Here is a 15,038-nt window from a genome sequence, read left to right on the forward strand (position 1 = left end):
GAAGACCCAGGCTGGGATCCACTGCAGAGGCCCTCGGGTCCTCCTGGCCTGGGAGCCCGGGGGTGTGGGGTCGCTCCCGGCCTGCCCTCAGGAGTGCTTGTGGGCAGGGCTAGCAGAGGACGGTGCGTGGGAAGAGTTCTCTTTCCCAGGATGCCCAGAATGGGTGATGTGTGAACTGGGTTTTGAGGGATGCCTAGGAGTTCATCCAGCAGGGAGCGATGGGGAGGGCCACTCAGGTTCAATGGCCAAAGTGTGTGTTCAGGAGAAGGCTGCTGGTGGGCCACTGGCGCCTCTGCATTCGTACAGCGCACCCCCCATTTCTTGCCTCCTGAATGCTGTGATTATGGGCCTGTAACCACCCTGGACTGGGTGCTTCTTACAGACAGGACCCATCTGAACCTCTCTTTGTCCCCAGGGCCGAGCCTGGCAAAACCAGAGATGCCTGCTCCATGTTGGCCCAATGAATGAACCAGATTCAGGCCAGCAGGGGTTCTGTGGTTTAGGAGGGGCTTGGGGTTTCTTGGAGGTTTTTATGTCACCCCGGAGGGCTCTGGGCTCTCATTTGAGCCAGCCGCCTGGTCTCCTGGCCCTACTTGCTTCATGTTTGAATTTCTCTTCTTTCCTAGTCTGGGGCAAGAACGAGGAACCCTGGGCCCTGCCCCGAGAGCCCCAGCCTATGGGGCGGGGGGAACAGCACGGGCAGGGAGAACAGGGGCACCCTCACCAGGGGCTTGGGCAGGCCAAGCAGTCAGAGGGGCTGCCCGGAGGAGGTGGCGTCTGCTGGGTTGGCAGGTTAGGGAGGCTGGAATATGCCAGGAGGGCCTTTTGGGGATGGGGGTGATCTCTACGAAGGCACAGGCGCAGGGGGCATCACGCTGAGGGCTGGAGGTCAGAGGGGTGGCAGGGAGATTGCAGCCCAGGTGGAGCGGAGGCCCGGCCGCAGGGAACAGGTCGAGTCACGTGCACTTTGCATCAGGTGTCGTGATGGAAGCTAGTGGGGGGCGGCAGTGGCTGTGAGCGGGGCAGGCTGCGTGGGAAGGGGGGCCCTGCATGGGCCCCTAGGTGCAGAGGGCTTCCCGGCCTCCCCGTGGGGTTGGAGGAGTGGCCCCAAGCTGGACACCACCTCACACCCTTCCCTTTGATTCTTGCAGAGGCTGGGTACGCCGGCTGGGCTCGAGGAGACCCTGCCGAGAGGGGCCTGTGAGTGGCGCCGGGGCTGTCCCGGCGTGCCGGAGCTGGACACCATGAACGACGTGGCCATCGTGAAGGAGGGTTGGCTGCACAAGAGAGGTCAGTGCCCTCGGGGTCGGGTCGGGGCCGGGGTCCCGGAGCTGGCTTGCAGGCTTTCCCTCGGGTGCTCTGGAGCCCGTGTGGGCTGGCTGGCCTGGTGGCTGCCGCCTCCCTCCCTGCTTTCCTGGAAGGCGGTGGGGACACTGGGGCCCGTCCAAGGCCTGGCTCGCTGGCGGCCCGGGGCACTGCCCGAGGGCTCCTGAGGGCAGGGTAGAGTTGCTTGGCCTGGCCCGGTGCCTGCCTCGGGCCTGGGCTTTGGGGTGGGGGGGCCCTGCACCACCCAGGGACCCAGCATGGGGTGTGTTTGTGCTGGAGCAGCGAGCTGCCTGAAGCCGGTGCCCGCCCAGCCTCCCCTGTCCGCACTCACAGGGCCCTGCGCCCAGGGAGGGGCTTGGTGGGACCCAGGGGGCTGGAGCCGTGGCCTTGGCCCCTTGCTCTGTAGCCTTGCCCACAGCCCCCTGCCTCACAGCCCTCTGTTGCTCAGGGATGGGTAGTGAGGGATGGACAGGCCTCACGTCCAGGTGCCCCTGGCGAGTGACTCCCTCCTGCCTCAGGGCGGGGATTAGCTACCCCCCCCAACTTCCTCTTCCTCCAGACCTGTTCCTTCCCAAAACTCTGGTGACCCCAGCTAGCTAGTTCACCACTCCTCATGCATGCCCTCCAGCAGATGCCGTGAGGATGCCCCATCCCCAGCCCAGGACCCCACAGGCTGTTGGGAGGGGGACCTCAGCTGCAGAGGGAGCAGACAGGGAGGTGTGGCAAAAGCGGGTGTCATGAGACTGGGTTTTGTAGGATGCATAGGAGCTCTCCAGCAGAGCAGGCTGGGAAGCTGCAGGAGCTGCAGTGGGAGGTGAGAGGTGACAGGGATGAGGGATCGGGGGCTGCAGAGGGCTCGAAGCAGAGGATCAAGGATGTGGTCAGCTGTGTGTTTCTAGAGCTTGCTTTGGCAGCTGCAGGGAGAACAGTGAACCGGGCCTTGAGACAGAGGTGAGGAGGCTCCAGGGCCCTGTGGTCCGTGGGGAGCCCTTCCACCTAGCTTCCCCTAAGCACCCCGCACCCGCCTGCCTTCTTGATCCCCTCCCCCACTGCCTACCTCCTCCTTGCTTCCCCCGAGTCCTGCTTCCTGCCTGAAGCCCCTTTGCCGGGTCCAGCCCTGTCTGCCTCACCTTACAGCCCCCTTTGATGTCCCCTCCCCGTGCCTGGCAGCACACATCCACAGCCCCTACTTGGGACCAGTACGCCTTCAATTCTTGGCAAACGTTTGTTGACTGTTAGATTAAGGCCTCAGGGCCGCCCAGGGCCCCCCGACCCCGTCATTGGGACACGCACTGGCCAGCCAGGCTGGGGCGGGGCTGCCTTTCTAATGCCTGCTTGAGTTCCAGGTTGCCACTCAGGGCCTGTGCCTTCTGAAGGGGCTGGGGGGTAGGGTATCGGGCCCAGTGGGGCATCTAGAGAGCTGAGTTTGAATCTGATTTAGCTGCTTTGTCACTGCAAATCTGTTGAGCTCTTTGGGCACTGGTTTCCCTTTGTGTATGATGGGAACGGTGGTGGGGAATGGCCTGGTGACATTCGGCATGTTGTTTATCGGGGGCCCTAAGTCAGGGTACAGCCAGCCTCGGCAGCCTCCAGGCCCTGCTGCCCGGCCCTAGCCTCAGGCCAGGAGAGAGGGTCCCCTACTCCCCTTGGGGAGGTGGGTGTCCATCTGTGGGGAGTGACCTTTGGGCTGTTTCCTGGGTGTCTTGATGCTTTGTGCCCTGGGCCAGAGCAGCTGCCGTGGGCAGAGGGGAGTCCAGCCTGGGTGGTTAGTTCCAGCCCTGCACTGACCTGTTCTGGTGTTCTGGGGGCCAGGCAGGCCCTCTGGGCCTCAGTGTCCCAGTGTGTCCAGTGGGGAGCCGGTCCCCAGGAGAGTAAGCTGGGCAGACGGGGGTCTCCAGAGATGGGTGGGCTTCCTGAGCAAGAGTTGGGTGTTTTGACACACATATCCCGAGTGATAAGTAGACGCCCCAAGCAAGGAGCAGCTGAGCCCAGCTCTAGCCACTCGTGCTGGGGGCTGGTGGGCTCAGCATTACTCAAAAATTTGCATTTTCAAGGATTTGGTCCCTTCCATGCCTTCTCTTGATTCTTAAAGGTTGACAATTTAAAAAAACCAAGCGTGCTCCAGGATGTAGGTCTGGCCGAGCTTGGCCTGTGGCGTCCGCTTTTGTCTTCGGACTACTCTGTGCTAAGGCCGTGGCCTGAGTCTGTGCAGCTGGTTTGGGGCGTCCCTGCCCACTGGCCCCACTCTTGGAGCCCATGACCGTGTGGGCACCGTCTGCCCAGCCAGGCTCGTGCGGGTTTTCCTGGCTGTCCCTGACCCACGGACAGGCCGGCTGGACCGGGTGGGTGGACCAGGAGAGGGGAGGAAGGCAGGGAGGAGCTGGGCGGAGGATGAAGGCAGGGGCTCCGGGCCTGGGTGGGGAGCCTCGGGCGGGCACCCCTGTGCTCGCGCGGGCCGGCTGGCGGCCGGGAGGGACCAGCAGAGGCGCGCGCTCAGCTGTCCTCCCCCGAGCACAGTGTGGCCCGCCGGGCCTCGGGCAGCAGGCCTGTGGGCGTGGGGCTGCCCTGCCCCTGGGGCCGGCGTGGAAGCGCGGCGCGGGCGAGGTCTGCGGGCAGGTGTGCGCGGGTACGGCGCGTGTGTGAGCGCGCGTGTGCGTGCGCATGCGTGTGAGTGCGTGCGCGCCCCCAGCGCCGGTCCTCCCCCGAGAGGTGCCGGCCGAGGTGCCGGCCGAGGTGCCGGCCGCGGCCCTGAGTTCGCCGAGCCCCGCAGGCCGGGGCCTTTTCCGGCGTGGGTCCGCCTCGGGTTCCAGGCTGAGCTGGTCCACGGCGTCGTGGCGGGGGCCGGGCTCCTGGGGCTGAGGTTTCTCCCGCCGCCCCTCCGTCAGCGGTGGCGAGCCCCGTTTCCTGCCTGTGTCCCTCGTGGGGCTCCGAGGTGGGGAGGCGGTTCCACCTTGGAGACACAGCCCCCTCCTCCATCCCCGGGCCTGCGGTTCCCCCCGCGGAGGCAGCCCGGTTCCCCCTGGGAGAGACGGCAGCGCTGCTGAGCAGACGCCGGGGGACAGGCGGCCCTGGGATTTGTCTGCACGGGGGGTGCCGCCGGGTGCCTCGCGGGGCGGGGGGCTCAGCAGGACCAGCGAAGGCGCACGTCCGCTCCCGGACCCTGTGCCCCAGGCTGGAGGCCAGGGCTGCTCTGGGCGTCCCGTGTGCCTCGGTCGCCCTGGCTGTCGGGGGAGGGGTGGCCCAGCGCCCAGCTCACGCTGAGGTGGCTGTGGCTTTGGTCCCCGCAGCCCCCGGTCCGAGAGGCAGCTGGCGCCCTGCCGCGTGTCTGTGAGGCCCCGGGCCTAGCCCCGGGGGCAGCTCGGTGCGGGGCGGCCGGGCCGGGGCTGGGAGGTGTGCCCCAGGGCCTGCTGGCCCTGGCGTGTGGCCGTGGCCGTGGCCGCCACCGCTGGGGGCTGTTTCCTGTTTTGTGAGCCTGTTGGGCTCTCTCTGCAGAACAAACAACAGAAGAGGAAGCTGGGGTGACTCGCTCGGGGGGTGAGGGGTCACCGCCCGCCAACCCTGGGTCCCTCGGCCGGTGCTGGTGGCCCCAGCCGGTGGCTGTGGCGTGCTCTCTGGGCAGGGCTGCCCTGCGGAGGGCCGGACTCCATGCAGGGGGGTGGGGGTGGGGGGCCCCGGGCAGCACAGTGCACTCGTGCGGGAGGGACACTGAGGCCCGGAGCGCCATGCCCAGACCCCCGCCTACCAGCAGCTGTCAGGAGAGGCCAGCCTGGGTTGCACCAGGCCCGGTTCCTAGAAGTGCCGTGGGACGGCGCGGGGTGGGGGCTGGCTCGGCCGCCTCCGGCGTCCCTCCTGCCCAGGCACACCCAGCCGGGCTCGGGGCCAGCGCCCTCCCTGCGGGCCCTCCCATAACTGGAGCCTGTGGCTGAGGCTCTGCTCCTGCTCGCCGGGGCACCCCCTGCCGTGGGCTGAGGCCCGCCGTTCTGTCCACTCGGCATGCCCAGTCCCTGTCCGGCATCCCCACGGGCAGGCCCCCCGGCCTGCATCTGGCTCTGCACAGGCTGACAGAGGTCCCCGCAGGGCGAACCGCGGGCCAGCTCCTGGGAGCTGCGCATCCCCTGCCGGGCCCAGCCCTCACTTTCCTCCTCCCTGCGTTCAGGTGTGTGTCTGTACCCTTAAGAAATAGTAGACCCGTATTTTGGGGATGTGAGACTCGATGGCCTGGTTGGGGAGGGGTTCCTCCAAGCTGCTTCTGTGAACTGTGGGTGCTCTGAGCTAGGCTCTCTGGGCTCTGGATTTGGGTTCGCAGACCCCCAGTGGGCCCCAAGACTGCAGCCCCCTCTCCCCAGGCCTGTGACCTGAGGGGCCAGCAGATGGAGGCGCAGCTGGTGGACTGACGGGCCTGGGGGCTGCCCGCTCAACCTCCCGGCCCCCTGGGATTCTCGTTCAGGCAGGGGTGTGGTTGTGGTTGCCCCTGAGCCCCCCACTACACCCAGGTCTTTGAAACCCAGCCTCCCCGAACCCCACTGTGGTGAGGCCAGGTGCGTGTCAGTTGGGTGGGCAGGAGACAGGTGACCCAGTGGCTGGCTTGTTGGAATAGGCGGGGGGTGGGGGGGGTGGGCACACAGGCCCAGGCTGGTGCAGGGAGAGTAGGCAGGGCACGGCAGAGGGCACCAGGGCAGTGGGGCTGTGGCCTTGTCCGCGGGGGCTCTGGAGGGCGCAGGAGACTAGCACTGAGACAGTGGGTGTGGGCACAGGCCGTGGGGACCAAGCACGTGGGCATATCCCAGGGGGACGGGGATGTGTGGCAGCCGGGCTGGGACTCCGGGCAGCCCCGCGTCTGGCCTGCATGCAGACGATGCACGGTGCCCGAGCAGGAGGTGGGGACGTGCAGGGAGGACGGCGGCCGGGTGGGACGTCTAGGCGGAGGAGATTGGCAGCGGCTGGTCGGTGGCAGTGGGTTTGGACGTGGTGGTTGGTGGGAGGCGCTGTCCCGAGGCAGGAGGGAGGCGGGGAGCGGCCCCAGTGTGTTCTTGAGTCTACCTGTGTGCGTTGGGCCGTGACTCTGGGGGCCTGCCTGCTGGACGGCAGAACCAAAGACCCGTGAAGAGCTGAGCTGGTGTTAAGGAGCGAGCCCGGCCTGGGCAGCAGGATCGGCAGCTCTGCTCACCATCTGTGACCTTGAGAGTCCCCTACTTGTGCCTCAGTTTCCCCAGGGAGCTGGTGGGCATAATGAGCCCTGTCCTCCCTGCCTGTCAGGGGGCCTTCTGGGAAGGCAGGGCAGGGTGGTGGGCCGGGGGAGGCCGCAGCCAGGCTCGAGGGCCATGCCAGGGGAGCGTGTGTCCTCCTCCACGTGGTGCCCCTCTGCTGGGCACGGAGTGGATGCCTCTCTCGGCCACACTGGCCGTCCGAGCCCTGCCTCCGGGAGGACCCCGTGAATGCTGCCCTCGGAGAGGCTCCGTCTCGAGCAGGTTGGTGTGCTTCACCCCAACAGCCCCGGGGCCCCGTCTGAGTGGGGGTGTGACCCCCGCCCCCCCCCAGGCACTGGTTCCTGGGGCTCCTGGGCTTTGGACGTCAGGCTGTGTGGCCCAGCATCCTGCCTGTGGGACGGGGAGCCGGGACCCTGGCTTGTGCACAGGCAGAGGCCTGGCAGGTGGGGCCCCCCAAGATGACCCGTGCCCATGCCCTCCCGCTGCCTGCCCCCGTCCTGGGGGGCGGCGATGGATGGGCTGCCATCAGCAGGCCCGTTTGCTCGCTGTGCTGGAGAAGGTAAATGGGCGCCCGGCAGCTGTCGGCCCGCGATGGATGTGTCGGCGGCGGGGGACCGCACGGTCGCCGCTGTCAGCTGGTGCCCGCTCCCCGGGCCTGCTGGGGCTCGCTTTGCTGTGGAGAAACAGCTCAGCGCCGCCTGGCACCCTGCCAGCCGCCACCACCGCTGCGGCAGAGCGTTTATCCGGCAGCTTCCCCGGGAGCCGGGGGCTGGGAGTGTTCGCGGAGCTCAGGGCGTGGCGGCCGCGCGGGCCGGGGCCCCGGGTGGTGTGGACGGCTCTGCAGCGTCCGGCCCAGGGACTGTGGTGGGGCCCCCGGCTTGCCCACAGCATGGGTCCCAGCCCCCAGGTCTGCTGCCTGGGGTGCCCTGACCATAGTGTGGCCCGGGACACGTGCCCGGGAGCCACAGTGGGGACAGGCCCTCAGCTTCTGCCCGTCTTGTCCCTAGGCCCTCTCCCTGTGGCCCTGGCAGTGTGATTTGGGCTGTGGGAGGCCAGGTTGTTTACAAGGAACCCCTCCTTTCTCTGGGGACCTCCAGCCTCTTCCTGGGCATGGGCTGCCTCCCAAGATGAGCAGGGATATTGGAAGGGTCCTCCTGGTGGAGGATACGTGGGGACACCGAGGGGGCCAGTGCTGGAAGCTGAGGGGCCCTTGGAGGGCGGGAGGAGGTAGGGGAGCCCTAGTCTGGGCAGAATAGGAGCTTGGCTAAGCCTGCCTGCCCCCGCCCCAGCTGGAGCCCTTACCGTGGGTGCCCTGGCGTGGGAGTGAAGGGCTCAGGAGGGCATGAGTCCCCTTCTCTGGTGGCCGGGCAGGACGTGGTCTCCGAGGAGTGGGTGTGGTGCTGCAGGGCCGAGGGACACTATGGGTCCCTCCCTGACCCCGGCCCGGGGCTGGGTTTCTGAGAGAACCCTGAGCGGGGATGGAGATGCTGCCCCTCCTGCCTGCCTGCCCACCCAGGGACAGACCCTCTGGGTAGGGGTGCCTGCCCCCGGTTTTGCCGTGGCTCCTGTCTCTCGGCAGTAGGTACGGGATCCTGGCTGGGCTGCTGAGCTGTGTGCTGAGCTGGTCCTGGGCCTGTGCTGAGACCCTGTGTGGGCCTTGGTCTGAAATGTTTGCATGGGGTGGGATGGGGTGGGATGGGGTGGGTGGAGAGCCGCTCTGGGGATCCTGGGCTTTGGCTGTGAGTGGCAGGGACCAAAGACAGGCCCGGGGCCTGGGTCCAGGCCACTTCCTGCTGCCCCCTGAGTGGCTGCCAGGAGATCACCCTGGCTGTGGGCAGGCATTGGCCCCCGAGGGAGTGGTGGGGACCCCCACTTAGAGAGTCGTGTCCTGAAGGGCAGACTTGGGCTCCCGTTTGTCACCTGCCCGGAGTGAAGGCTCGGGAGTTCCCACCAGCAGCACTGGCTGATGTGTGTCTGTCCCTGCCCAGCGCCCATGGCTGCCCTCCTGTGGCTGTGGACAGCTGTGGTCAGGCACAGGGGTGGCTGCGTCCCCCACGCGGTCCGTCTGTGTCACCCCAAGGCCTGGGAGTGAGCAGGGCTCTGGGGCCCCCATCTGTCTGGCCTGGACTCGTTCAGAGGCAGGCCACGGCCCAGGATGCATCTGGCACCGCCTCGGCCCCCAGGTGACCGCCAGGCTGCACCCCGCCAGGCAGAAGGGGTCTGTGTGTCTCAGTCTTGGCCCCAGCCTCCCCTAGGGTCCCCACTCCTCCTCAGGGGGTCTGTGTGCCCGGCTGCCCAGGTGGGGGGCTGAGTGAGACCTCCCTGCCCTCCATCCCACCTGGGTGTTGTGTGGCTCTTGGGCTCAGCCATGTGGGGCACAGGCAGGGGGCAGCTGGGGACCGGCCGTGGACCCCCCTTCAGTGTCCTGGGGCTGGGGGCTGGTGGAGGGCCCAGCAGAGTCACCCCTCTCGTCCGGGGCTCAGCCAGGGTGGGTGCCTGCCCCTCCTCCACCTCTTCCCTGCCAGTGTTGCTCCCTTGCCCCCCCCACCCCGGCTCCCCAGTTCTGGATTCCAGAACCTTCCTGGCCCTGGAGTGGGGTAGGGGGTGAAGGCTACTAGGCCGCAGGTGCAGGGCCAAGTGGCCGGGGGGAGTCCCGGGTACTTTTAGCAGCACTGGCACCCCCGTTCCAGGGATCCTGGACCCAGTGGGGAAACTGAGGCCCGCTCAGGTGTGTGGGTGCTGCTGAGCAGGCACATACGTGCCGACTGCATGCACAGGGCACAGTGCTGGGGGGCCGAGCTGGGCGCGGCGGGAGCTGGCGGCAGTTGGTGAATCAAGATGGATTTTCGGGGCTGCGCAGGCGAGGCGCTCATCAGTCTCCCCGCTCAGTTAGCATCCCGGGGAGCGGCAGCTGGTGGGATGGGAGGCACTCCATCAGGGGCCGACAGCTCCAGACTGGCACGCAGGCGGGTGGGAGCGAGCGGCCCAGGACCGCACGGGTGGTGGGCTACACACGGCCCCCAGAGCCTACTCCGCTCGTGCCCACCCGCTGCACCGGCGGGGAGGGGTGTCCGTGGGGGAGTCCCAGGCCACCAGGGGCAGGAGCAGCGTCTGCACAAGGCCTGACCACAGCCTTCCCAGCCCACCGTCTTCATGGGCTGGGGGGCTCAGCGGAACCGGGAGGAGATCCTGCTAAATGCTGTTGGGGTACAGGGCAGGTCACTGGCCATCGCTCGGGTCTTTCCTGGGCCAGCGGTGTTGGGCCTAGAGGTGACCCCCACTGCCTGCAGCCAGGCAAGCCCCCCACGGGCCGGGTGGAGCGGCGGGAGGGCTGGCTGGGTCTCAGAGGCCACACCCAGAGGCCTTTGGTGGGGAGGGGCTGGGCGGTGAGGGGCCGGGAGCACCTCGGAGGTGTCTGGTCCCGGATGGGGCCTTTGCTCTGCTCCCTCCCCTGGGGCTCAGCTGGGAGGGAAAGCCCCGGCCCAGGGCTGAGCCCCCTCCCCACCTGCTGCCCAGGGGCCCCTGCGATAAAGCAGTTGTCTAATTAGTAAGTTCTCTGTTGTTGTTCAAACTCCTTGCTCGGCAAAATGTAAATGAAACATCTTTTTTCTCGGTGTCAGTATGAAAAATGACAGTCGCTCGGATATCGCAGAGGACATCTGCTCTGGTTCTTAAGTGTGAATGCCTGTTTATGGCTGATGTGGCGAAACTTTGGGGAAAACTTCCCCCTGTACCTGGGTAACCCATTGTGGGCCGTGGGGGTCAAGGGTGGGAGGTGGCAGCCTGAGGACCACACACACACCTCCTGGGTCTGGCTTGCCCGTGGGGCCCTGGACAGGGAGTGTTGTCACATGGGCGGTGAGGGACTGTCCCAGTGCCCAGCCCAGGGAGTTGGGCCCTGAGTCTCGCTCACTGTCCCCGCAGTGCTGGACGCCAGGCTCCGGCCTGCAGGCCAGGGGTCAGCTGTGGTGGGCAGTCCACTGGCCACGGCCACTGTAGCAGCTGGCTGGCCCCCACTGGGTGGGGCGAGCTCAGCCCTGACACCCGGGCCCATGGCCTTCCCAGCCAGCCCCTGCCTGCCGTGCTGGGAGTGAGGGGCAGGGGGCAGGGGCTGGGGTTAGGGTGTCCTGTCTGCTCGGGTGCAGTGAGCTTCCGGCCTGCCACAGGGACGGGGTTTCTGGGGGGAGGTGGGAGCAGGGCCCGGTGGCCGCGGCCCCTCACTGCCCACGTGTCCTCAGGGGAGTACATCAAAACCTGGCGGCCCCGATACTTCCTCCTCAAGAATGACGGCACCTTCATCGGCTACAAGGAGCGGCCCCAGGACGTCGAGCAGCGAGAGTCCCCTCTCAACAACTTCTCTGTGGCTCGTAAGTACCTGCGGCCACGTGGGGCTGCAGGGGGGACTGCCCTGGCTGGGCAGGTGGGCAGGGTGCCAGAAGTCTTCTGTGCCCAGCAGCCCCCACACTGATGCCCCCCCCCCCGGCCTCTGTGTCTGGAGCCAGCAGCGGCCAGGGACCAGGGGGTGCTGGGCTGCCTCTGAGTCACCGTGGGAACTGGTGAGTGGCCGGTTCTGGCTGGCGGGAGCTCTTCATGCTGAGTCCCGAGGCTGGCGACCCTGGGGCGAGGGAGCCCCAGGCACGGAGCTGGGCTGCCAGGGGGTGGGGGGGAGCGGCTGAGTCAGGCAGGCCGTCCAGCCTGGTCTCTTGTTTTTGGTTTAGCCGCCCTGAAACCTGGCTCTGCCCTGGCACACAGGCCCAGTGGCGGCGGGAAGATGAGGGAGGGGCTCAGCAACGGAGAGGCCTCCTGGGTCCCTCGTGGGATGCCCTCGGGTACAGAGTGCAGTGCCCACTGGGGGTCCGGGATCCACCCTAGGCTCCTTCATGCATCTCCACTATCCGCCGAGCTCTGCCCTCCCTGCCTTCCAGCCCTGCACATGGCCTGGGGCAGGCTCTGGTCCAGGGTCTCAGGAGGAGGTAGCACGGGCTGACGGGGTGGGGGGGCGGCACATGGCTTCCATGCTTGCAGGAATATAGAGGAGGGGCGCTCCTGGACCTTGGCTGTCCCGCCCACCCTCCCAGTGTACCTGGTGCTGTGCTGCAGGGGCAAGGGGCATGGCCAGTGTACCCACCCCAGGGCCTTCTGTCAGGGAGGCTCCAGCCTGGGGGTCTCCCAGGGAGGCTTTACTGTGACCTGGGTCCAGTGAGTCCTGAGTCCCCCCTCCCCCAGCCTCAAGCTTCCACAAGGCAGCTGTTCGAGGAGGGGCCCCAGGCGGAAGGGAGACCAAGGAGGCAGGCACCACCATCCCCTGCGGCCTGGTGACCATGTGGGCCCCCCTCACTGCCTCCCTGGCTGGGGCTGGGTGGGGGCTTCAGGGTTCAGGAAGGAGGCTTGGCTGGGGTGGGTGCCACCTTGCTGGCAGGGGCGTGGGGGCCCTCAGGAATGTTCTGTGTCGGCAGAGTGCAGGGGGGATGACAGGGACTCTGCGGAGGCAGACACCATCCAGAGGGCTGCCTGAGCAGTGGGGGAGGGGCTTTTCCTTGGGGATGGATTCCAGGGGTGGGGGGACAAGAAACCAGGCTCTGAGATGGGCGCCAGGTGCCTAGGTCCTGGGAAAACCTGGTCTCTGATGAGCGAGTGGGAGTTGGGGGTGCGGGATGGAGAAGACCGGCCACAGGTTTTGTCCCCCACCCCCATGTTGACACAGGCCACCTCCCCGTAAGGCCGGCCCCAAGCCCCCTCCTGGCACCCAGCCCTGGTGGACCACTTCCTTACACTCTGCTGAGCCCGGCCAGGGCCCCTTGAAGTTGCCAGGGCCCAGACACTGGAATGTCAGAAGCCCCTGTACTGGCCCTGGGCCCCCTCTCTGCTCACACAGGCTGGGCCAGCATCGGCCTAGAATTTCCCAGCAGCACCCCCTGACTGCCGCACCCCTCTCAGGGCCTGGTGCATCCCCACGGTCCCTGGGCTCCTGGTGTGTGCACACATTCAGGTGCGTGAGAGCGTGCTCCCGGTGTGTGCGTGCACGTTCCTGCTACGCATCTGGAATCCCCAGCCTCGGGGGGGTGATGGGGTACCATCAGTGTGGGGCGGGTACAGCCCGAGCAGCCTCCAGGTGGGTCATGTCCTCCAGCCTCCTGCCAGGACAGGCGGCCTCTCTGAAGGCTGCGTCACCAGCAGCCTCTGCTCTGGGACTGGCCCTGCTTGGAGGGGGCGGGGGCCCGGCAGTCACAGCCGTGAACATGGCGGGAGGTTCCTGCTCAGGGGCCAGCTGCTTTCCCTCCTGCGGGCCCCTGGCCAGGGCATCCATACTCCTCACCGTCTGGCCGGTCGAGCCGTGGCCTGGCCTTCAGCGTGGGCTCAGAGACCGAAGGACTGAGGGAGGTGATGGCAGGGGGCTGAGGTGAGCCAGCGCCAGCCGGCCCCACAGGGGCGCCCCACTGCTCCAGAGCACGGCGCCCGGTGTCTGGGCTGGAATGGGCGTCCCGGCCCCATTTTACGAGGGGAGCCAAGGCTTGGAGTGGGGATGGGAGCGGGCCTCCCGTGACCCCTGGTGAGGTCCTGGGGGTGGGGCTGTGTGTGCAGACACCCACCTAGCCCTGCCCCCAGAATGTCAGCTGATGAAGACGGAGCGGCCCAGGCCCAACACCTTCATCATCCGCTGCCTGCAGTGGACCACGGTGATCGAGCGCACCTTCCACGTGGAGACACCCGAGGAGCGGTACAAGATAGACCCACGGGGACGCGCGGGGTGCCGGGGCCCTGCTCTCCGGTGGGGAGGGCACACCAGCCTGTGGGAAGCTAGGCCTGGGTGTCCCCGGGGTCCTGGCCCGGGTCACGGGACCTGACCTGCGGGCCCTGCAGGGAGGAGTGGACGACTGCCATCCAGACGGTGGCCGACGGGCTCAAGAGGCAGGAGGAAGAGATGATGGACTTCCGGTCGGGCTCGCCCAGCGACAACTCGGGGGCTGAGGAGATGGAGGTGTCCCTGGCCAAGCCCAAGCACCGTGTGGTGAGGCCCTCCCCCACCTCAGAGGGACCTGGCGGTCCCAGCGTGGCCCCCGGGAGCCCTGTGTGGGAAGTAAGGCAGGGAGGCGGGATTCCAGGGGGGCCTGGGCCCCCCCCGACCGCAGGTGCCTGCCCGCCGCCCTGCAGACCATGAACGAGTTTGAGTACCTGAAGCTGCTGGGGAAGGGCACGTTCGGGAAGGTGATCCTGGTGAAGGAGAAGGCCACGGGCCGCTACTATGCCATGAAGATCCTGAAGAAGGAGGTCATTGTGGCCAAGGTAGGGCGCGGGGCCGGGGCCGGGGCGGGGCGGGCCGGGAGGTGGCGGGGGGCGGCTCACCTGACCCTGTCTTCCAGGACGAGGTCGCCCACACACTGACAGAGAACCGCGTTCTCCAAAACTCGAGGCATCCGTTCCTGACGGTGAGTGCTGGAGGCCGTGTGCCCGTCTCCCCGCAGACAGGGCTGGTGTGCTTCAGAGTTCAGGCCGAGGGTGGGCGCACTTCCGAGTGCCAGGGGTGGAGGCCCCGATGCCGGAAAGGGGTGGGGGCTTGTTTGCTGCCCCCAAGCCCCCATGCCTACCCTTCTGCACTCCACCTTCCAGTTGCTTCCCCTCTGAGGCTCGAGTGTGGAGGGTCCCTGTGCTGCGGGGCACTCAGCCCAGGAGGGGTGTACGGAAAACCACTGATTAGCCTTAGTGAGCATCCCAGGCGCAGCCGGCTCCTGGGAGCTGTGGACGAGCTGGTTGGTCCGTGTGGAGTGGACAGGCCGCCGCCCCCCACCCGGGTTTTCCCTGGGAGCCCCCAGGCCCTGTCACCTGCTCAGCATGGTGTCCTCATCCCGGGGGACCTCCTGGCCCAAAGCGGGGGCAGAGCAGAGAAGGTCTGTACTTCTCTAAAGCATTCCTTAAAACAGTTTCTTAGAAGAAGTGACCAACATTTTTAAAAGGTTTCATTTTTTTTTTGCCCAGACTTGTTCGTTATGGTGGTTTTACCTCCTTTGCATCAGCTTGCCCCTCGTCCTCATGTCCAGGCTTAGTGTCCTTCCCTCCCCCTTGGCGCAGCCCCATGAGCCCAGCAGCGCTGTCATGTTCGACAGAGATGCTGGGGTCCACACACGCCGGCCCCTGACCCTCTGCCCTGGTGATGGCATCTCCCTCCTGCGGGTTCTCCATGGGGATGGGGTCATGTGGCGCAGCTGGTCCCCGCTGCCTGAGGTCTGGAGCTGGCCTTTCGTCCCGTTTTCCGTGAATGGGGCTCATCCCGGCCGCTGGGTTAGATCCGGGGTCGGTCACTTGTGGGGACGACTTGATTATGTGGGCCTTTCCTCTGAGAGCCAGGCCCCCTGTGGTGTGAGGTAGGAAAGTGGCCGGTAAGCTCTGCCCTGGGCACGTCCTCCCCTTGCCGAGGGTCCCCCTAGCTGCTGCCCTGCCTCCCGTGCAGGGGGCCCGAGATCTGATACAGAGGCCACACTGCACCTTCCTCAAGAATGGCGTGTGGGC

The 15,038-nt window shown here is 67.0% G+C and overlaps 1 protein-coding gene across 1 annotated transcript in view; it reads left to right on the forward strand.

The window, feature by feature from the left end:
- The first annotated feature begins 1,151 nt into the window (after positions 1 to 1,151).
- Positions 1,152 to 15,038, forward strand: part of AKT1 (AKT serine/threonine kinase 1) — a 17,956-nt gene continuing 4,069 nt past the window's right edge. Inside the window, exons 1-6 of the mRNA XM_081829802.1 lie at positions 1,152 to 1,290; positions 10,772 to 10,900; positions 13,140 to 13,251; positions 13,395 to 13,542; positions 13,686 to 13,817; positions 13,895 to 14,034. Coding sequence (XP_081685928.1) covers positions 1,245 to 1,290; positions 10,772 to 10,900; positions 13,140 to 13,251; positions 13,395 to 13,542; positions 13,686 to 13,817; positions 13,895 to 14,034 — 707 coding nt within the window. The 5' untranslated portion in view covers positions 1,152 to 1,244. The remainder of the gene's footprint in view (positions 1,291 to 10,771; positions 10,901 to 13,139; positions 13,252 to 13,394; positions 13,543 to 13,685; positions 13,818 to 13,894; positions 14,035 to 15,038) is intronic.

The sequence above is a fragment of the Leptonychotes weddellii genome, chromosome 9, assembly GCF_054177405.1.
Source record: "Leptonychotes weddellii isolate Sample4059 chromosome 9, ASM5417740v2, whole genome shotgun sequence".
In the NCBI taxonomy this organism is placed as follows: Eukaryota; Metazoa; Chordata; class Mammalia; order Carnivora; family Phocidae; genus Leptonychotes; species Leptonychotes weddellii.